This window comes from Choloepus didactylus, chromosome 3 (assembly GCF_015220235.1).
Source record: "Choloepus didactylus isolate mChoDid1 chromosome 3, mChoDid1.pri, whole genome shotgun sequence".
Taxonomy (NCBI): domain Eukaryota; kingdom Metazoa; phylum Chordata; class Mammalia; order Pilosa; family Megalonychidae; genus Choloepus; species Choloepus didactylus.
The window spans coordinates 18,190,632-18,209,690 of record NC_051309.1 but is presented as its reverse complement, the minus strand read 5'-3'; the positions used below and the strand labels follow the sequence as shown (position 1 = coordinate 18,209,690).

Genomic DNA, 19,059 nt, shown 5'->3' with positions numbered 1-19,059 from the left:
CCCTGTTGTGGATGATGAAGGTGTTTAATAGTACAAATATAAGAATGTTCCTCCATGAACTAGAAAAAATGTATTTCATTATTACCAGGTGTTAATAGGCTGGTATTTGGGAAAAAATACACATAATGCAAACTGTGGACTATAGTTAGTAATATCATAATATTATATCAGTTGTAACAAAGGTACCACATCAGTGCTAAGTGACAGAGGGTGGTTTAAGGGATATGAGTTTTTTTCTTTTTGAAGCAGTGAAAATGTTCTAAAATTGATTGTGGTGACAAAAGCACAACTCTGTGATTATATGGAGAGCTGTTGATTGTACATGTTGTATGGATTGTATGGTGTTTGAATAAAACTGCTTTAAAAAAAATTCTAGTCAATTCAGAGGTTTGAGAAACGACAGAAAAAGAAATATAGGTACTTGATACAGTAATAACTCTTCAGAAAGATTTAAGTCCCAGTTGGCTTCCCTGGCATATTCTACTAAATATTCAAACATTTCCAATCATTTTATGATTGTAGGAATAATATTGATACCAAAACTTGACAAGTATAAAAGAAACTTACAGGCCAGTCATTACTGTGAACATTGATGTGCACATATTAAAAGATGTATCAGGATGTATTTTGTAGCAAACATGTAAAACTAGCTCATGTTACATTTTCCCAGGCATGGAATATTGACTTAACATTAGAAATCAGTAAGTGTATTTCACCACATTAAGAGATTTAAGAAAGGAAATGACATTACTACTTCTGGATCATGCTGAAATAGTTGGATACTCATGTGGAATAGTGAAATTTGTCCTCTGTTTCAAACAATACACAAAAATCAGTTTCGTGTATTTTGAATTCTGTAAATATAAATCATTAAAGAAGATTAAATGAGACTTTTTGTGATTTGGGTATAGGGAGGGATTTCTTAAAACAGAGCAAAAGTATTTTAGCGGAAATAAATGAAAACATGCTCAATCTCATTAATCAGGAAAAAAAAATTCAGACCAGGAGATACTGCTGTACATCCATTGAAATGGCATGTTATAAAGCCTGACAGTAACTGTGTTTGTGTAAATGTGGACCAGCAAAGAGTCTCTCAGCACTGCTGTAGGTTTGTAAAACAGCTTTGGAAAACCATTTAGATAGTTTTACACACATAATTAGTATTTGCAAAGAATATTTTTCCCTTGTTTTTCTTTATACTTATTTTTATGCAACATTTTTTAAAATGGGTTTCAGTAGTTCAATTTCTGATATTGTTCTCTGGGAGATAAGGATATGACTCAAAATTTTCAAGAAGCATATAAATTGTAAATTTGGGAATCATTAAGGCAGTATTTTGTGAAATGTGGGTGTTTTATATTCCACCTGGGGTTGTTGATTAAATGTAGACCTCAGAGCCTAAAAATCTAGATGCTTAAACTGGAAGGAATCAAATAGGTATTAATCATGCTTTTCTTTTTCATCATGGGTTTTGGGGGAGAGAATGAGATCTAAAACAGTAGCAGAATCAGGATTGGTAATAAGACTGGGGTGCATAAAATGGTTTCAGAGAGGTACTCAGCAAGACAGTTCTAGCATCCAAAATGCCTGGAGCTCAATGGTAATACCAAGATTTTTTATCATCAGATCCGAATTCTCAGTATAGAGCTGATGTTCAGAACATTTGGATGTAATATGATTCAAGTTAGCTGGAACCCAACCACTACAGAGAGAAAGTGTGTTAAAGATATCATAAGTGATCGAAATCTAAGGAAAGGGAATTTAGAGATAGTCTTAATTTGTTGTAGAGATCTATAGTTTCAAAAACGTAGGGAGAGAAGAAAAAAATTAGCAGAAATAAAGGGTATTGTTGATGTTCTTTATTATCTACTGTCTGCATAAAATTCAGGAATTTAAGAATTTTAAACTTTCTCAACCCAGGGACTTTTAAGTACGGATTATTTTTGAAAGTTAATGCTGTGTTTTTTTAGAATGGACTTGAAGGTATTAAAGAGGTAATTTGAAATATTCTGAGTTCTATACATCTTTCTTACCCTATAGAAATCAAGTAAATTATAGTGGTTTATCTACTGTTTTATAAGAATGCACACTAAATATTCTAGGATAAAAATATTTCATTGCCAAGTATGAGTATTTTTAGAGTTTAATAGTTTTTATCATCTTGTTATGTTGCTAAGTCACTGAATTTCTTCTGTATTATAGTTCATAACATAATAAAATTTATTCATTTGACAAATATTTTTCTGTTATGTACTTGATATATTTCTAGATGTTGGAGACACAATGGTAAATATAAAAGGCAGACTTGACATTTGAAGTGGAGGAGAGAGTTATTATACCAATATATAGTGCTTTGAAAAGACAAGGCAAAGAGAAGAAAGGCATTAGGCCCCAGGAAAAGGAGTTGTTGCCGTTTAGAAAGGGTGGGTTCACGGATGCGCGACTGAAATGGCATTTGAACAAAGACCTAGAGAAGTGAGGTAAGTATTTGGATACTTGGCAAAAGAGCATTTCATGTAGAGTGGACAGCAAATACAAAAGGCCCAAACACAGGAGCTTCTTTAGAATATCAAAGACTGCAGTGTAAGTACAAAGAAAGAGGAAAGAGGAAAAAGGGAATGGGGGAAAAGAGAGGGAGAGACGATGATTCTATAGTTTTAGAGCACCTCTAGTCTTACGAGTGTTTAAGTGTTTTAAAGAAAGAAACCTTAATATTTGCAGTAAATTCTAGTCACTGTTGATTTCTGCTTTCTCTTCCCTCCTGTTCTAGTTTGCTAATGCTGCCAGAATGCAAAACACCAGAGATGGATCGGCTTTTATAAAAGGGGGTTTATTTGGTTACACAGTTACAGTCATAAGGCCATAAAGTGTCCAAGGTAACACATCAGCTATCAGGTACCTTCACTGGAGGGTGGCCAATGGTGTTTGGAAAACCTGTGTTAGCTGGGAAGGCACGTGGCGGGCGTCTACTCCAAAATTCTGGTTTCAAAATGGCTTTCTCCCAGGACGTTCCTCTCTAGGCTGCAGTTCCTCAAAAATGTCCCTCTTAGTTGCACTTGGGGTATTTGTCCTCTCTTAGCTTCTCTGGAGCAAGAGTCTGCCTTCAACGGCCGTCTTCAAACTGTCTCCCATCTGCAGCTCCTGTGCTTTCTTCACAGTGTCCCTCTTGGCTGTAGCAAGCTCACTCCTCTGTCTGAGCTTATATAGTGCTGAATGGGCAGGGCCACATCTCCATGGAAATTATCGAATTAGAGTCATCACCCACAGTTGGGTGGGGCACATCTCTGTGGAAACACTCAAAGGATTCCAATCTAATCAGCACTAAAATGTCTGCCCCACAAGATTGCATCAAAGAACATGGCTTTTTCTAGGGGACATAACACATTCAAAGTGTCACACCACCCCTAGTTTGTCTGCATAACATGATAACTTACATGCTACTAAATTTATGGCAGATGACTAGGCTTTGATGTACAGATATATCATAATTTATGTTAGTTTATGATCTCAGGGAAATTTTGCTATATAGTGAAGAGTTGAGAAATTCAGTACAACTAAAGTACAAATCCTTGTTTGCTTTCTTTTCTTCAGGATGAAATCTGGGAACTATGCACTGTTTAAATTCAGTGGGCCTCTTTAGAGCGAGTCTGTACATATCCAGTATACCACAGAAAAAATCCTAAAGTAGTAAACTGCAGTATTTCTAGGGCACCCTGATCACAGCACAATGAAAGTAGAATATCTTAATATTAGCAGGAGAGTTTGGGCTTATTTAGTTTTGTGAAAGTCTTTAGTATAGCATCCTTGAAGGCTCTCTAGTGGTAGTTCATTCACTTTTCTATCCAAAATTTCTGCTCATAAAAACTAAGTCATTTCATGCTGAAGGAGTATAGAATGTTCAAGAGGACTGATTGTATAGATCCAGAAATGATAGCACAATTCTGTGTAATGGTAGCACAATATTGTAAGTAAACTGAACAAAGATGACTGTGAGTATGGTTAAAAGAGGAAGGTTAGGGGTAGGCAGGACACCAGAATGAAAGATAGAAGATAAAGACTGGAACTGTATAACTTAGTGAAACCTAGAGTGGTCAGTGATTGTGATTAAATATACAAATATAAGAATGTTTTTACATGAGGAAGAACAAATGAATGTCAGCTTTGCAAGGTTTTGAAAATGTGATGGTATTGGGGAAAAATACAGTATACAAACCAGAGCCTTTAGTTAACAGTAACATTGTAACATGCTTCCATTAATTGTAACAAAGGCAATATACCAAAGCTAACTGTCTATAAAAGGGGGATATAAGGGACAGGTATGGGACCCCTGACATTTGTGGTGGTGTCTGAACTTTTTATTTTATTTTAATTTTATTTTTTATTTTTTTTTAGTTGTCATTTTTTTTTCTTTTTTCCTCTTCCTCTTTCTTTGCTGAATAAATGGAAATGTCTTCATATAGATTGTAGTGAATGCATAACTATGTGATTATACCGGGAACAGTGTTTTAAAAATTCAACTTCTGTGTGAGACCAAAAGAAGAGATGTTTATTTTGTGCAGGATCTATATTTTCTGTAACACACTAAATAATTTAACTGGTACAGTCAGTTTATTCAAACACCATAATTACGTGGAACTTTGAATAGGAAACGAGATCTGGTTGGCTTGTATAGGTTAGTGTGAAGCCCAGATACATCCCAGAGTAATATGGGCAGAGAATACAAATGTATTTGTAAAGGCCCCCCCTTGAGGGAATGCGGAAAACTGTGGAAATACTAAACTTCCCCATCAGAGGAATTACCAGTATTCTCACAAGTACTGGGGACTACCAATTTAGAAGGCCAAGCCCTCAATCTTGGGGCTTGCCCTTATGAACCGTGATACTGCAAAGGAGAGGCTAAGCCTATTATAATTGTGCCTAAGAGATGCCCCCAGAGAACCTGTTTTGTTGCTCAGATGTGGCCTTTCTCTCCAAGCCAGTTCTGCAGGTAAACTCACTGCCTTCCCCTCTACATGGGACATAACTCCCAGGGTTGTAAATCTCCCTGGCAACGTGGGACATGACTCCTGGGGACGAACCTGGACCTGGCATCGAGGGATTGAGAAAGCCTTCTTGATCGAAAGGCAGATGAAAAATGAAACAAAATAAAGGTTCAGTGGCTGAGAGATTTCAAATGGTGTTGAGAGGACATTCTCGGGTTATCCCTAAGTGTTACATAGATATCCTTTATTTAGTTTTTAGTTTATTGGAATATTTGGAAGGAAATACCTGAAACTGTTAAGCTGCAGCCCAGTAGCCTTGATTCTTGAAGACGATTGTATAACTATATAACTTATACTGTGTGACTATGTGATTATGAAAACTTTGGGGCTCACACTCCCGTTATCCAGTGTATGGACAGATGAGTAGAAAAATGGGAACAAAAAGTAAATGAATAATAGAGAGGGATAGGTGGATGGGATGTTTTGGGTCTTCTTTTTTACTTTAATTTTTACTTTTCTGATTTTTTTTTGTTTGCAGTAATGAAAATGTTCAAAAATTAATTGTGATGAATGCACAACTATGTAATAGTACTGAAATAATTGTACACTTTGGATGATTGTTTGGTATGTGAATATGTCTCAGTAAAATTGAATTTTAGAAAAAGTCATTTCATAAAGTTTTATTGAATACATATTTACCAAGTACCATGGTAACTGCCTTACTTTGATAAATATAAGACATCAATTGTAAGATGTATCATTAGTTCATGAGCTACTAAGTGAACACATGTTGCTGGTTAGACTGATGACATGCCATTGATTTAAAGTTACGTATGGATTTCAGAGATGTTTGTTTTTTTTAAACCATCCTATAATTTACGAAATATTTCTGTAAGAGCATGTCTCATGTTTTATAATTTAGAAATACTGTTGAGCAAATTTTCTTTCATTTGTCAAGTCTATCATGCCTCCTGTAGTTTTTCCCTCCTTAGTCTGAGGAAGTATAAATTACTTCCTTTTCTTGGTTTCCAAATTATTTTGCTCTCCTGGTCATTTTCTTTTGGATGCCTTTTAGTTAATCAATAAGCTGTGCTTAAAACTGAGTATGAAATAAACATAAATAAACTTGTAAATTTGGCAGATAGAATTCTGGTAAATTTGTGAACTGGGGTGTTAACTTGGCAAGATATTCAATGATTTTTTTTTTTTAAATTAATGCAGTCTATAACCATGAACAAAATGTGGTGTTTAATTTTTGCAAATAGGTTTAGATTTATACCTCATACTTTTCACAATGGGTATTTCTCCCCATTGACAATGATTTATTCATTTTGATAATTAAGGTTAAGATCTACTTTATTTTTTTGTAAGAAATATTAACAAGATTGTAACATATCTCTTTTCTAATTATTCTTCCCTTTCTATAAAATATAAGAAATTTGCCCAAAATATTTTAACCCCAGGAATATCTCTAAGTGACAATGGTGTTTACTTGTTTTAGTAGTGAATATTTGCATTTGAATATTTTAATTTCTTTGCAATCATGTAATTTCTAATAGTTATGTGTGACTGTTTACTATTTTGTGTGTTGCCTACTGAGGCTTAATTCCACTAGAGAAAAAAGAATAACATCATATGTGAAATTTAAATTTGCTGATTGCTGTACAGTTTATGGCTCTTGATTATTATAAAATTAAGCTTTTCTAATAGTTAATATACTTTTCTTTCTTTAAAAACACAGGTTTTGAGAGTATTTTAGAAGGGCTTTATGGACCACGGCTACGAAGAGACCTCAGTTTATTCGAAGGTAATGTCTTTTATTTTATTTTTAAATTTTAACCTTGCATCCTCATTTAACAAATGTTAACTGCTTTTCCTACATTAGCTTTATGTTAAATAATAATTTGTGTTGTGATCTCTTTTACTTAGTGTTTAGTTTACTAGGCTACACAAGCAAATGTCATGAAATGGGTTAGGTTAAATGATGGGAGTTCATTTGCTCACAGTTGCGGCTGGGAGACAGTCCAAATCAAGGTGTCAAAAAAGTGATGCTTTCTTCCCGAAGACTGGTGTTCTGAGGCTGGCTGCTGGGGATTCTTGGTCCTTGGCTTGTCACATATCAAGAAAGCGTATAAGGACATCTGGTATCTGCCTTCTTTTTTGGGTTCCCTTTTTTCTCTCTGAATTTCATTCCGCTTGTAGAGGATTCCACTAATAGGATTAAGATCCATCCTGGTTGTGGTGGGCCACACCTTAACTGAAGTAACCTCGTCAAAGGTCCTACTTAGAATGGGTTCACACCCACAATAATGGATTAGATTAAGAATGTGTTTTTCTGGGGTACATACAGCTTCAAGTCACCATACTTAGAAAATGTGTTTTTAAAGGAATAAGAAAAATGATCTAAAGATTATTTTTTTTATTACATAATATCATAGTCTTTCAAAAAAATTTGTATAGTAGATCAAAATAGAAAACAAAACTTATTTTGGCTCAATGATAGAATTTATTATTTTATGCATTTTTTTTTAGTGAAACACTTCTGAATATTGGAAAGGGAGAGTTTGTGGCTGAACTAATACATGTTTGACTCCTTTTTTCTGTTTTTGTCAGGACATTTCTTTCTAATATCTAAAGAGAAGAGTTGAAAAAAATTTTTAATTGAAGACTTTATAGAATATTGGTTAGAAGTCAGGAAACTGATTCTTGTTCTTACTGAGTTTAGGAAAGTCATGTAAGTCACTTAAGCCTGAAAAGGCCACACATTTCTAATCTATAACCTTGTCTTTTCACTAGAATTTTTTATAAAAGTAAGTGTACCTTTCACTGCTGTTGTTAAAGGGAAAGGCTGCTTTGCATTATTGGCAATTATGATGCTGATATTGACCCATTATAGTTTTTTTTTTTTTTTTCTTAATTTAACAGGAATACATTTCTTATTAAGTATGACCTACCTTGATTTTCTTTTCAGCTGTTATGTAGAAAGGATTTGCCTAAACAGTAATGTATCTTTGTGTTACTTCTGCTTTCTGTATAATTTTATACGGTTTTCCTAATACTTTTTGTATAACTTAAAAAAACTCACTGTAATTCAGAGACGGTTTATCAATAAGTTTCAGAAGCCTAAAAAATATACCTACCTACAAAGTCTTTCTGCTTCTCTGTATTTCCAGAAAATAATCAGATAAGTGTGCAAAAGATGTATTGTGTATATAAGGCTGCTCGTTATAATGCTGTCTTAGTTTTGTAGGACTCCTGTAAAAAACTGCTACAAATTGGGGGACACAAAACAACAGAAATTTGTTCTCTTACAGTTCTGGAGGCTAGAAGTCCAAGATTAAGGTGTTGGCAGGGCCACGCTCCCTCGGAAGTCTCAAGGCAAGAAGCTATTTCATACCTCTCTCATAGCTTCTGGTAGTGGCCAACAGTCTTTGTTGTTCCTTGGCTTGTGACAGTATTCGCCATTCTCTGCCTCTGTCTTCACATGGCTGTCTTCTCTTTTTCTTATAAGGACAGCAATCATTGGATTAGAGCCCACCCTAATTTAGTATGACCTCATCTTAATTTGAATATATCTGCAAAGATCATATTTGCAAATAAGGTACATATAGGTACCAGGGATTGGGAATTCAGCATATCTTTTTGAGGGGACACAATTCAACCCATAACAAATGCTTTTGGCTTCCATTCTTTTTCCTATTATATGTTAAAAATATTAGGAGCCATTTAGTAAATTACCTTATGTCTATAATTAGAATATATATAGCTATTATTTTATATCTATAATTGAAACATACGCAGCCATTAAGAGCTATGTTACAGAAGTGGAGTTAGTGAATTGGAAAGACTGTCATGGTTAGGTTGGAAAAAAGGAAGTTGCGATGCTTGTATTTGTTATAAGGACATTTATATGGGATAGCTGGGTGTGGCTTAGACACCAGAGATGTATGAAAGAAAAGTTTATTAATGCTCACAGGTCCTTGAACAGAGAGGAATGGTATGTGCACAGCTCCACAGGGAGAAAACATGAAGAATGTGAGACTCAACCAAGCAGGTGGGGAGCCAAAGAACAACATATGGACCTGTGTACAGTGCCTTTTATAGCATTATAAGGATGGGGTTTTAGCAGTTGTTCAGTGAAGTGTGTGGTTTGGGATTGTTTTATTTGAATTTGTCACCCCTGCAACATGGATGAGGCTCCAGGCTAATGGAGAATAGGAATCTTGGAGTGTGTTATCTGACAGGGACAGCTTGGGAATTCACTGTCAGGAAAGGATATTAGCAGCTCATGGGTGTATGTGAAACAGACCCCGGATAGGTGAGGCATCACTGACCAAGCATGAGTTCTTAGCTTTTTATATTATTATTATTACAGTGTACTATATATTGAGTCATCCTATTTTTGTAAAAAAAATGAAAAGAATGTATGTTTTTATAGAAAATGGATTGGAAGGAAAAGACACCAAAATGTTCCGGGTGGTTTTATTTGGAGTATGGATTATAGATGATTTTGATTTCTTTTTATATACATGGTTTTTTCTTTATAAAACATGCATTGCCTAATTTTCAAAATACAAAACTTAAAAAAATGCATGATTTTTTATTTGCCTTACTGAAACACTTTGTTGCAAATTAAGGGCTATTGCTGACTAAGTATTAGATATTTGTCTCAACTATTTAGTTTTTTAGTGATATTGATCATATCATGTGTGTAATACTGGAACAGTCTGGAATATCAGATGAACTTTATCTTATTTTATAATGTTATAGAGTCATTAAGGAAATTTAATTTTATTAGAAGTCTCAACTTCATAAACACATTCTTTTCATGTAAAAGTTGTGTTTTCTAAAACTATGCCTGGGGTGGGGATGGGAGCTTGCAGGTATATTAAGGATATTAGCAGTTTTTCAGTTTTTCTTACTTAGTTTTGAAAGCACCTATGGGTTACCTTAAATGTGTTACCAACAATCTTAAGGTGTTTGAGGTCAGCGAAATGGTCTTCAACTTTGTATTCTCAGGAACTTGTTAGTGCTCAAAAATGGTTAAGTGACTCATGGAACCCTTCGGGTCCTGGCTACTGTTATCGGTGTAACTTACGTGTTTGCAGCTCTATCTCCTGTTTCTCATGGTCCTGACTGCCAGGACCTCAAATTGCCACTCCGAGAAATATTGCCTTGTATGTTCAGAGTTACACCATTAGTTATTTATTAGAGCCTTCTCTTTCCAGGGCTCTAGCATAAATCCTGGTGGGGGACATGACAGAGAATAATGTAAATCTCAGGTATTCAGAATTATTTCTCTTTTTAAAGGTTTATCCATAAATAGCTTGGTATCTCAGGTGTCCTGCTTTTTAGTGTTACTTTCACACAGTAAAGTTCTCTGGTTCCACCTACAAATTAGTACTTAACAGCTTATTCACAGAACCTCCAGAAATACCTCAACACATCTGAAATAGCAGTGGGTACCCAGCTTAGGCTTTCTTTCTGAAACCCCAGGTTTCCCAGATATGCCTAATTTTATCCTGACTGCTTTAATCTGAAACTCATCTCCCTCCTGGATCACTCCCCATTTTTCCCTTGACATTACTGTTTTGAGGACAGTGTCTTTACCGTTTCTACCTCTGGGGCCTTGCCTATCTTCCACTTTCCTTTACTTTGGGGGGGATGACAAAAAAGACCCAGATAATTACTTCTCCCCACTGTTCCAGTAATCAAAGGACTTCCACTTCAGATGCTAAAAGTGGTGAGGGAGAGATTCTCTCCAAACCATAATCCTAAATTTGATCTGAGAGTATTTTCTCTTTGGAGAACATAAATCAAAGGGTGATTTTCATCTGTGATATAGTTGCTGGGATTCTGTAGTTTAGGTATTTCATTGTTTGCTTGGAGACTTAACCATGGTTTAGAGCACTAGGAGAGAACATTTCTGTGGACTTGTCCTAAGTTTTATGGAACAGAGCATTTACAAAACAGGTAACCAGCATAGATTTTCTACTTTGATTTCTGATTGAATCATTTCTGGGTCTTGTATCTGATCATTGTAATATGCTAACTCTGGTAACTTCAATTCTACTGAGACCAAAGTTCTATCTAAGGGTCCTTTTTTATATAAATAAATCTTGAGTTGAGGGCTTAATAGTATTGTGGCACTAGTCTGCTAATTCTTGGAAAGGTAATTCCTTCATTAATATTGAGCAGGATTATTGAGTAATACATGGTAGAATAAAGGTATCTGAAAGATCATCTGTCCCAGCCACCCATCTTCAGTTCAGAATAATGACATCCATGCACAATGCTGTTGTAAGGATGGAGACTCCAAAATGTGCTCATTCCAGTGTTTTATCATTTTTATGGCCAATATGATCTTATTTCTTAAATCTCTTAATTTGAATCACCATATCCCTTTTTAGCATATTTTTGCACTTAAATTATTTATTATCTGATACTTATTGTTTTTTTTTATTTTGAAATAAATTCAAAGTTATAGGAACAGTTGCAAAAACAGTACTAACCCCATACACAGAATTCCATCATACCCTGACCCCCCCTCCCCTGATAGCCCAATCCACCAACTTTAACATGCTGTCACATCACTATTTCTTCCCCTCCCTGCCTTGCTCCCTCCCTATCTATCATCCATCATCTATTGCTCTGTCTTCTGAACATATGAGAGCTAGCTGCACACATCCTTGAACAAACACTATAATTCACAGATACACTTCCCATGAATAAGAACATTCTTTTATGCAATTCCATTAAGCACAGTTAAGAAGTACAAGAGATTCAACAATGATACAAAGCTTACATTCTATATTTCCTTTTCCTTATGTCTCAGCTGTGTCTCTTTGAGCCTCCTGTCCTCCATCCTCCAATCCTATCCAGGTTCATCCTTGGCATTCAATTGTCATCTATTTAGACTGTCTTTTTTTTTTTTTTTTTTTTTTTTTTTCCCAATTGTGGAAACATATATATAGCCTAAATCTTCCACTCCACCTCCTTCCTAGCCTTCCATTAGTGGAATTAATCACATTTAGAAGGTTGTAATGCTCTTTCCTGCCATCCATTGCTGGAAATTTCCCTTCACCTCAAACAGCAACCCTACACTCCTTTCTTAACTTCCCATTGCCCTTTCCTCCATTTCTCTTAACCCAAACTCTAATTTCATCTCTATGGTTATATTCTCTGATAATGTCCTTGTGTTTACTGTGGGGCTTAAAATTAACCTCTTAAATCCCTATCAATCTTGTTTTTCTTTGATACCTCCTTCACTTCAATAGGGCACATAAACAATGTTCCTATACTCCTCCATTCCCCCACCTTTATATAGTTGTCTAAAATTACATATTTTACGTTGAGTTCAAAACCACTGATTTGTCCTTAGAGTTTGAGTTTTTTTTTTTATCATGTAGGAAGTGGAGTTATAGGTCAAAAATTATTGACTTCTATTTGTATTCCATTGTGTTTGGAGAATGTTCTTTGAGTATATTCAATTTTTTTTTTTTTTTTTTAATTTCTTGAGGCTTGTTTCATGTCCCAGCTTATGGTCCCTTCTGGAGAAAGATCTGTAATCACTAGAGAAAAATGAGTGTCCTGGTGATTTGGGATGTAAGGTACTATATATGTCTGTTAAAATTCTCTATATCTCTTTCTCCTTTCTTTGTCTCTCTGTTGGTAGGGCTTCCTTTGGAATCTGAAGTAGGGCAGGTCTTTTATTGGCAAAGTCTCTCAGCATTTGTTTGTGAAAAATTTAAGCTCTCCCTCAAATTTGAAGGAGAGTTTTGCTGGATAAAGTATTCTTGGCTGGAAATTTTTCTCTCTCAGAATTTTAAATATGTCATGCCACTGCCTTCTCGCCTCCATGGTGGCCGCTGAGTAGTCACTACTTAGTCTTATATTGTTTCCTTTGTATGTCGTGAATTGCTTTTCTCTTGCTGCTTTCAGAACTTGCTCCTTCTCTTCAGTATTTGAGAGTCTGATCAGAATGTGTCTCAGAGTGGGTTTATTTGGATTTATTCTATTTGGAGTTCGTTGGGCATTTATGCTTTGTGTGTTTATATTGTATAGAAGGTTTGGGAAGTTTTCCCCAACAATTTCTTTGAATACTCTTTCTAGACCTTTACCCTTCTCTTCCCCTTCTGGGACACCAATGAGTCTTAAATTTGGATGTTTTATTTTATCTATTATGTCCCTGAGATCCATTGCGATTTTTTCAGTTTTTTTTCTCCATTCTTTCTTTTGTTCTTTCATTTTCTGTTCTGTGGATTTCTAGGACACTGAGATGTTGTTCAGCTTTCTCTAGTCTTGTATTGTGAATATCCAGAGTCTTGTTAATTTGGCCAACAGTTTCTTTTATTTCCATAAGATCTTTATTTTTTTATTTACTCTTGCAATGTCTTCTTTATGCGCGTCTAGTGTCTTTTTTATGGCGCTTATATCCTGGGCCGTGGTCCTCTTGATGTCCTTTAAATCCTTTGCCATGTTTTCATTCTTTGATTGTAGTTCTTTAATTAAATTTGCGAGGAATAACGTTTCTTCTGAAATCTTGATTTGTGTGTTTGGAGCTGGATTCTCCATATCATCTGGTTTTATCATATGCATTAAGATTTTCTGTTGTTTTGGCCTCTTGGCATTTGTTTTGCTTGATAGGGTTCTTTCAAGTTGTATCAAAAAAAAAGGGATATCGATCTAATTTTTCAGAGACACAGTTTGGTGACATACACTTTCTCTAAGTAACCAGCAGATGGCGTCTGTGAGCCACCCATATCCCTCCAGTCAGTTCTCGCGTAGTGAGGGGAAATGATTCTTATGTGTTCAGTTGGAGAGCTCAGCCTGGGCGCGCCGCTGGAGTCACCCGCCTTGAATGTGGGGCACGCGCCCAGGTGGCCAGGGAGGAGGGGCAGCTCTCTCTCAGTGTCCCATAAACCACCAGACTTGGCGTAGCGCCTCTGGGTTCTCTGAGCAGATCCCCCCTCCCAGCCGCGATCCTCCCTCAGCTGAGAGAAAATGCCACGCTGCGTCATCAGTGTGCGCCGTCCCTCTAGGGAAGCCCTGGGCCGCTTGGCTGTGCCGCGGGTCTCTCAGCTCGTTTCAGAATACAGAATGTGTGAGGTTGTCTTTACTGCAATGCCTTGTGGGCTGAGAGCAGCTGAGATTTTCTCCACAGAGAGAGAGCGAGAGACAGAATATTTCCTCCGATTCTCCCAAGGTCAGTTGTCACCAAAAGCCTCTGTCTGCTTGTTGAGGATTCGCTGTCTGTATTGAGCAGTTATTATTAAAACCTCATTTGGAGCTGGGCTGAGAAAGTGCACGGCGCGGCTTCCGTGAGGGAGGGGCTCCCGGCTCTAGGTTCTCGGCTCTCAGTGTGGGTCTGCAATTTTACTTACAGATTTTATGCTATGATCTCGGGCATTCCTCCCAATTCATGTTGGTGGAAATTGAGTGTACTGTCACGTTTGTCTCCCCGCTACCATTCCAGGTTATTTACTGGTTTTTTGTTCATTTATGAATTGTTCTGGGGGAGACTAAGTCTTCGACTTCTTTCTATGCTGCCATCTTCCCAGAATCCACTTATTGTTAATTGACTATAGCATCACTATTTTTCTGCGTGTTTATGAATGAACAAAGGAAAAGTGTACAGAATCAAGATAATAACCTGTGCTTGATGTTCTTTCAGCCATCCTTTCTTACCTTCTTTCCTTCATTCATATCCCAAGTCAGCATTATAAATAATTGCCTTGGTAAAAATCTGATAACCCAAATTGCAACTTGTGACTCTTAGCCACTTGCTAACTCACTATTACTTGTTTGTTTATGTAGTTATGTATGTACGTATGTTCCTTTGGAGATTAGTTTATTACACAGGTTCAGAATATTCTAAGGAAACAAATCCTACAGTTAAAAAACTATTATTTTTTATTATATAAATTATACACGTTCATTTTAGAAAATTAGAAAATATAATTAAGCCAGAAAGAAAAAAATTACCCTTAATTCCACTACCCAGAGATATAACCACTTGTAATATTTTTCTGTATCTGCAAAATATGTATTTGTATATGTTTGTTCTTTTATTGAAATAAGATATACTATATATATATAGTATAATACCCTTTTTGTACTACTATGTTTCTTCATCAGTATATCAGGAATAAATGCTTTATCCAGCTGAATGCAGTTTGTGTTTGCTGAACACCTTAACACAAAATAGACCTTTCTGGATTGACCCCATCTGGGTCACCAGGGCAGGATAACCTAACAGGAAAGAAACTAGAGGCAGAAAAGCCTCATATACACAAAGGGTGAAGGGGGGCAGACTGCTGTAAGACAGGATGGGTCTCAGAACTGCAAAGTGTAAAGAATAAGGAGGCGCTGAGGGAGGGAGAGAATTTAAATAAATCATAGGAGCTGGGGAGAAAGTTCTACACAAAAACAGAACAGATCCAGGTTCATTTGGGTATATAAAGTTCTGTATCATCATTCTTAAAGGCTACACAGTTTTCCTTGTGTATTTTTTGTAATGAATTTAGCTAATACCTAGTTGCTGGATATTTCACTCCATTCTTTTAATTCAAGAAGATTTTATACTTTACGTCCTTTTCTGAACATTTATGGGGTGGGGGAGAGGGGTTATAAAATTAGCTAAAGCTTTGACCCTCAAACTGTTTTTCTCACACATAGGTAACTTCAGGTGAAGTGTTCCTCCCTTCTCTCGCTTTCTTGAATTAAAAAAGCTAGTCAAGCTCAATGGCTTAAAAGTAATGACACTTTTTGTAATAAATGTGTATCCATGTCAAACATGAACAGCCTTGTGTTTTAAAGGAAAATTAAACCAGTGCTTTCGAAGTGTAGATCCTCTTGAAAAAGTCAAATCCAAATGACATTCATTATAGAAATTTCCAGCTTCTTTCTAAATCATCTTCTAAACAAATGTGCTTTCGTTGTTGGTACCATTATTAAAAGTGCTTTAATATTTAAATACTAGGAGTGCGTGTATAGGTATTCCTCGTTATACAAATCTGTATGCAGGACTCGAAAAGATTTGTTTATGTTTTTAAAGAAATCCTTTGAAGTCTGAACACTTGTTGCTATTCAAAACTTGGAAACCAGATAAATTGGATAGTATAAGATTCTTGTATATGCTGTAGATTATTTTCTTTTTATTTTATCATCTTTTTGTTGTAGAGTATAATATATATACATAAAAGTGATAGCTTTCCAAGTGCAATTTAACAAATAGCAAATTTCAAAGAACATTATAGGTTACATTTCCACAGTTTCAGATATTTCCTTATTATGAAATATAACATATATACAGAAGGTGATGATATCTTTCAAAGTATGATTTAACAACTAGACATAGGAAATTTCCAAAGTTATGAGTTATAGTACCATAGTTTCAGTTATTTCCTTATTGTGAAATATAAAAAGGTACAAAAAGTTATAGCTTTCAAATTACAATTTAACAAGTAGCTCTAGAACACATTTCAAAAGATGGTGTGGCTTAGTTCCACCATTTCAATTCTTTCCTCTAACTATTCTACTCTCCTTGCAACTAAGAAAAAGAAAATTATGTAAAGATTTAGTATTCATAATCTTTTGTTAACTTCCATTTTGTCTTGTGCTATGCCTTCCTCTAGTTTAATCACTTTCCCGATCTTCAGGGATGTTCTAGGCAGTGACCACCCTAACTTGTTCATGTAGAAAAGGGTGTCAACTTTATGAGCAAAGGGGACACATATAGTTGATGTTCTTGAAGAGGTTACCACCTCTGTGTTTTGGGACTTAGCTGGCATAGGAGCACTCTGAAGTATTTAATTTTCTGATTAATAAAGTTAAATGAGTGAAACTTTTATAGAGTCTCAGATAAGGATCTGGGTATTCTTTAAGGTTTTCAGGACTACTTTTGACTTGGGCTTATCATATTGTAGTCATTTGGCATGTCTAGGTGAAGCTTACATAGGAGTGTTAATAACCTCCTGACTCTATTTCATTCTTTTTAGCCACTAAAATTTTATTTTGTTGTCTTTATTTTCCCCCTTTTGGTCAAAAAGGCATTCTCAGTCCCTTGATGCCAGGGTCAGGCTCATTCCTGGAATCTATGTCCCACGTTGCCTGGAAGGCTCATTCATCTTGGGAGTCCTCTCCAGCATCGGGGGCAGGGTAATGAATTTATTTGCAGACTTAGAGAGAGAAAGGCCACATTTCAGCAACAAAAGAGGTTCTCTGGAGGTAACTCCTAGGCATAATTACAGATGAGCTAAGCCTCCTCTTTATAGACACAAGTTACACCTGAGCAAGCTTCAGTAGCGACGGCTTGACTTACAAAGTAAGGGGTTCCTAAGTTCATATAGCATGTGTTATATCCATGATAATCCGTCTATATCTCACATTATCATCACTTAGCTGTACATTCCTCATCACTTTCTATTTTAAACAATTTTCATGACCTAAAATACCTCGCAGTTCTTGTCAGCCCCCAATTATTTGTCCCTAGTATTTGTGTAATACTAGTATGATATTCCTATTAATTGTAGTCCCTAGTATGCAGTGTGTAGATTTTTCTCATGTACGCTTCTGTTGTCAACTCTCTGTGCCAGTGTTGTGCCTTAGAAGTATATCATGCAAGCACCTATCTATCTTTGTGGTGCTGACGTGTGGGAAACATGCCTTTAAACAACCCCTTTCATTCCTATTTACCTTCAATACAGCTCTGATACTTATAATCCCATTAAAAGTCTTCACCCCTATCCATTACCACACATTTGAATTCACCATCATTAATATATCTGAACATATTAGATTATCATTCCCCTTCACTCGCTAACGTCTATCACTAGGTCCCCAATATTCTTACATTGTAAGACATTGATTTTACATTGTTCATAGTTCATAGAATTGGTAACATACAATATCTCTCCTTTTGCATCTGAGTTTTTCCCTCAGAATTACATCTTCAAGGTTCATCCATGATGCCATATCTTTCAAGACCTTGTTGCTTCTTACTCCTGCATAGTAGTCCATTATATGTATATACCACATTTTGTTTATCCACTCGTATGTTGAAGAACACTCGGATTGTTTCCATCTCTTGGCAAATGTGAACAATGCTGCTGTGAACATCAGTGTACGAATGTCTGTCTGTGACACTGCTTTCAAAATTTCTGGGTATATACTGAGAAGTGGAATCACTGAATCATAGGATAATTCAGTATCTAGTTTTCTGAGAAACTGCCAAACTATCTTCCAGAGTGGCTATACCATTATACAGTTGCACCAGCAATGAATAAGAGTTGTATTTCTCCATATCATCTCCAGCATTTGTGGTTTCCTGTTTGTTTAATGGCAGCCATTCTCATTGGTGTGAGATGATATCTCATTGTGGTCTTGATTTGCATCTCCATAATAGCTAGTGAAGATGAACATTTTTTCATGTATTTTTTAGCCATTTGTATTTCCTCTTTGGAGAAATGTATTTTCATATCTTTTTCCCATTTTATAATTAGGCTGTTTGTACTATTGTTGAGTTGTAGGATTTCTTTATATGTGCAAGATATTAGTCTCTTATCAGTTACATGGTTTCTAAATATTTTCTACCATTGTGTTGGCTGCCTCTTCACCTTTTTGAAAAATTCCTTTGAGGTACAGAAGCTTTTGATTTTGAGGGGTTCCCATTTATCTATTTTTTTCTTTTGTTGCTTGTGCTTTGGGTGTAAGGTCTAAGAAGCAACTTCCTAATAATACTAGGTCTTGAAGATGTTTCCCTACATTATCTTCTAGGAGTTTTATGGTACTGCCTCTTATATTGAGGTCTTTGATGCACTTTGAGTTAATTTTTGTATAGGGTGTGAGGTAGGGGTTGTGTTTCATTCTTTCTGTTATGGCTTTCCAGTTCTCCCAATCCCATTTGTTGAGAGACTGTTATGTCCCAGTTCAGTGGATTTGGGGGCCTTATCAAAGATCAGTCTACTGTATATCTGGGGGTCTATTTCTGAATTCTCAGTTTGATTTCATTGATCAATATATTATCTTTATGCCAATACCATTTTGTTTTGGCCGCTGTAGCTTTATAATAGGCTTC

The 19,059-nt window shown here is 35.9% G+C and overlaps 1 protein-coding gene across 16 annotated transcripts in view; it reads left to right on the top strand.

Annotated features, from left to right (window-relative positions):
• Positions 1–19,059, top strand: part of LCORL (ligand dependent nuclear receptor corepressor like) — a 209,241-nt gene that overhangs the window by 58,889 nt on the left and 131,293 nt on the right. For 14 of the 16 annotated variants that reach the window (XM_037829490.1, XM_037829474.1, XM_037829476.1 and 11 more), the window contains one exon: positions 6,724–6,789. In XM_037829490.1, the coding sequence (XP_037685418.1) occupies positions 6,724–6,789 (66 nt within the window). Of the gene's footprint in view, positions 1–5,549; positions 5,607–6,723; positions 6,790–8,311; positions 8,361–19,059 lie in introns of those variants that run through there. The other 2 variants (XM_037829481.1, XM_037829483.1) reach the window with 2 other exon arrangements.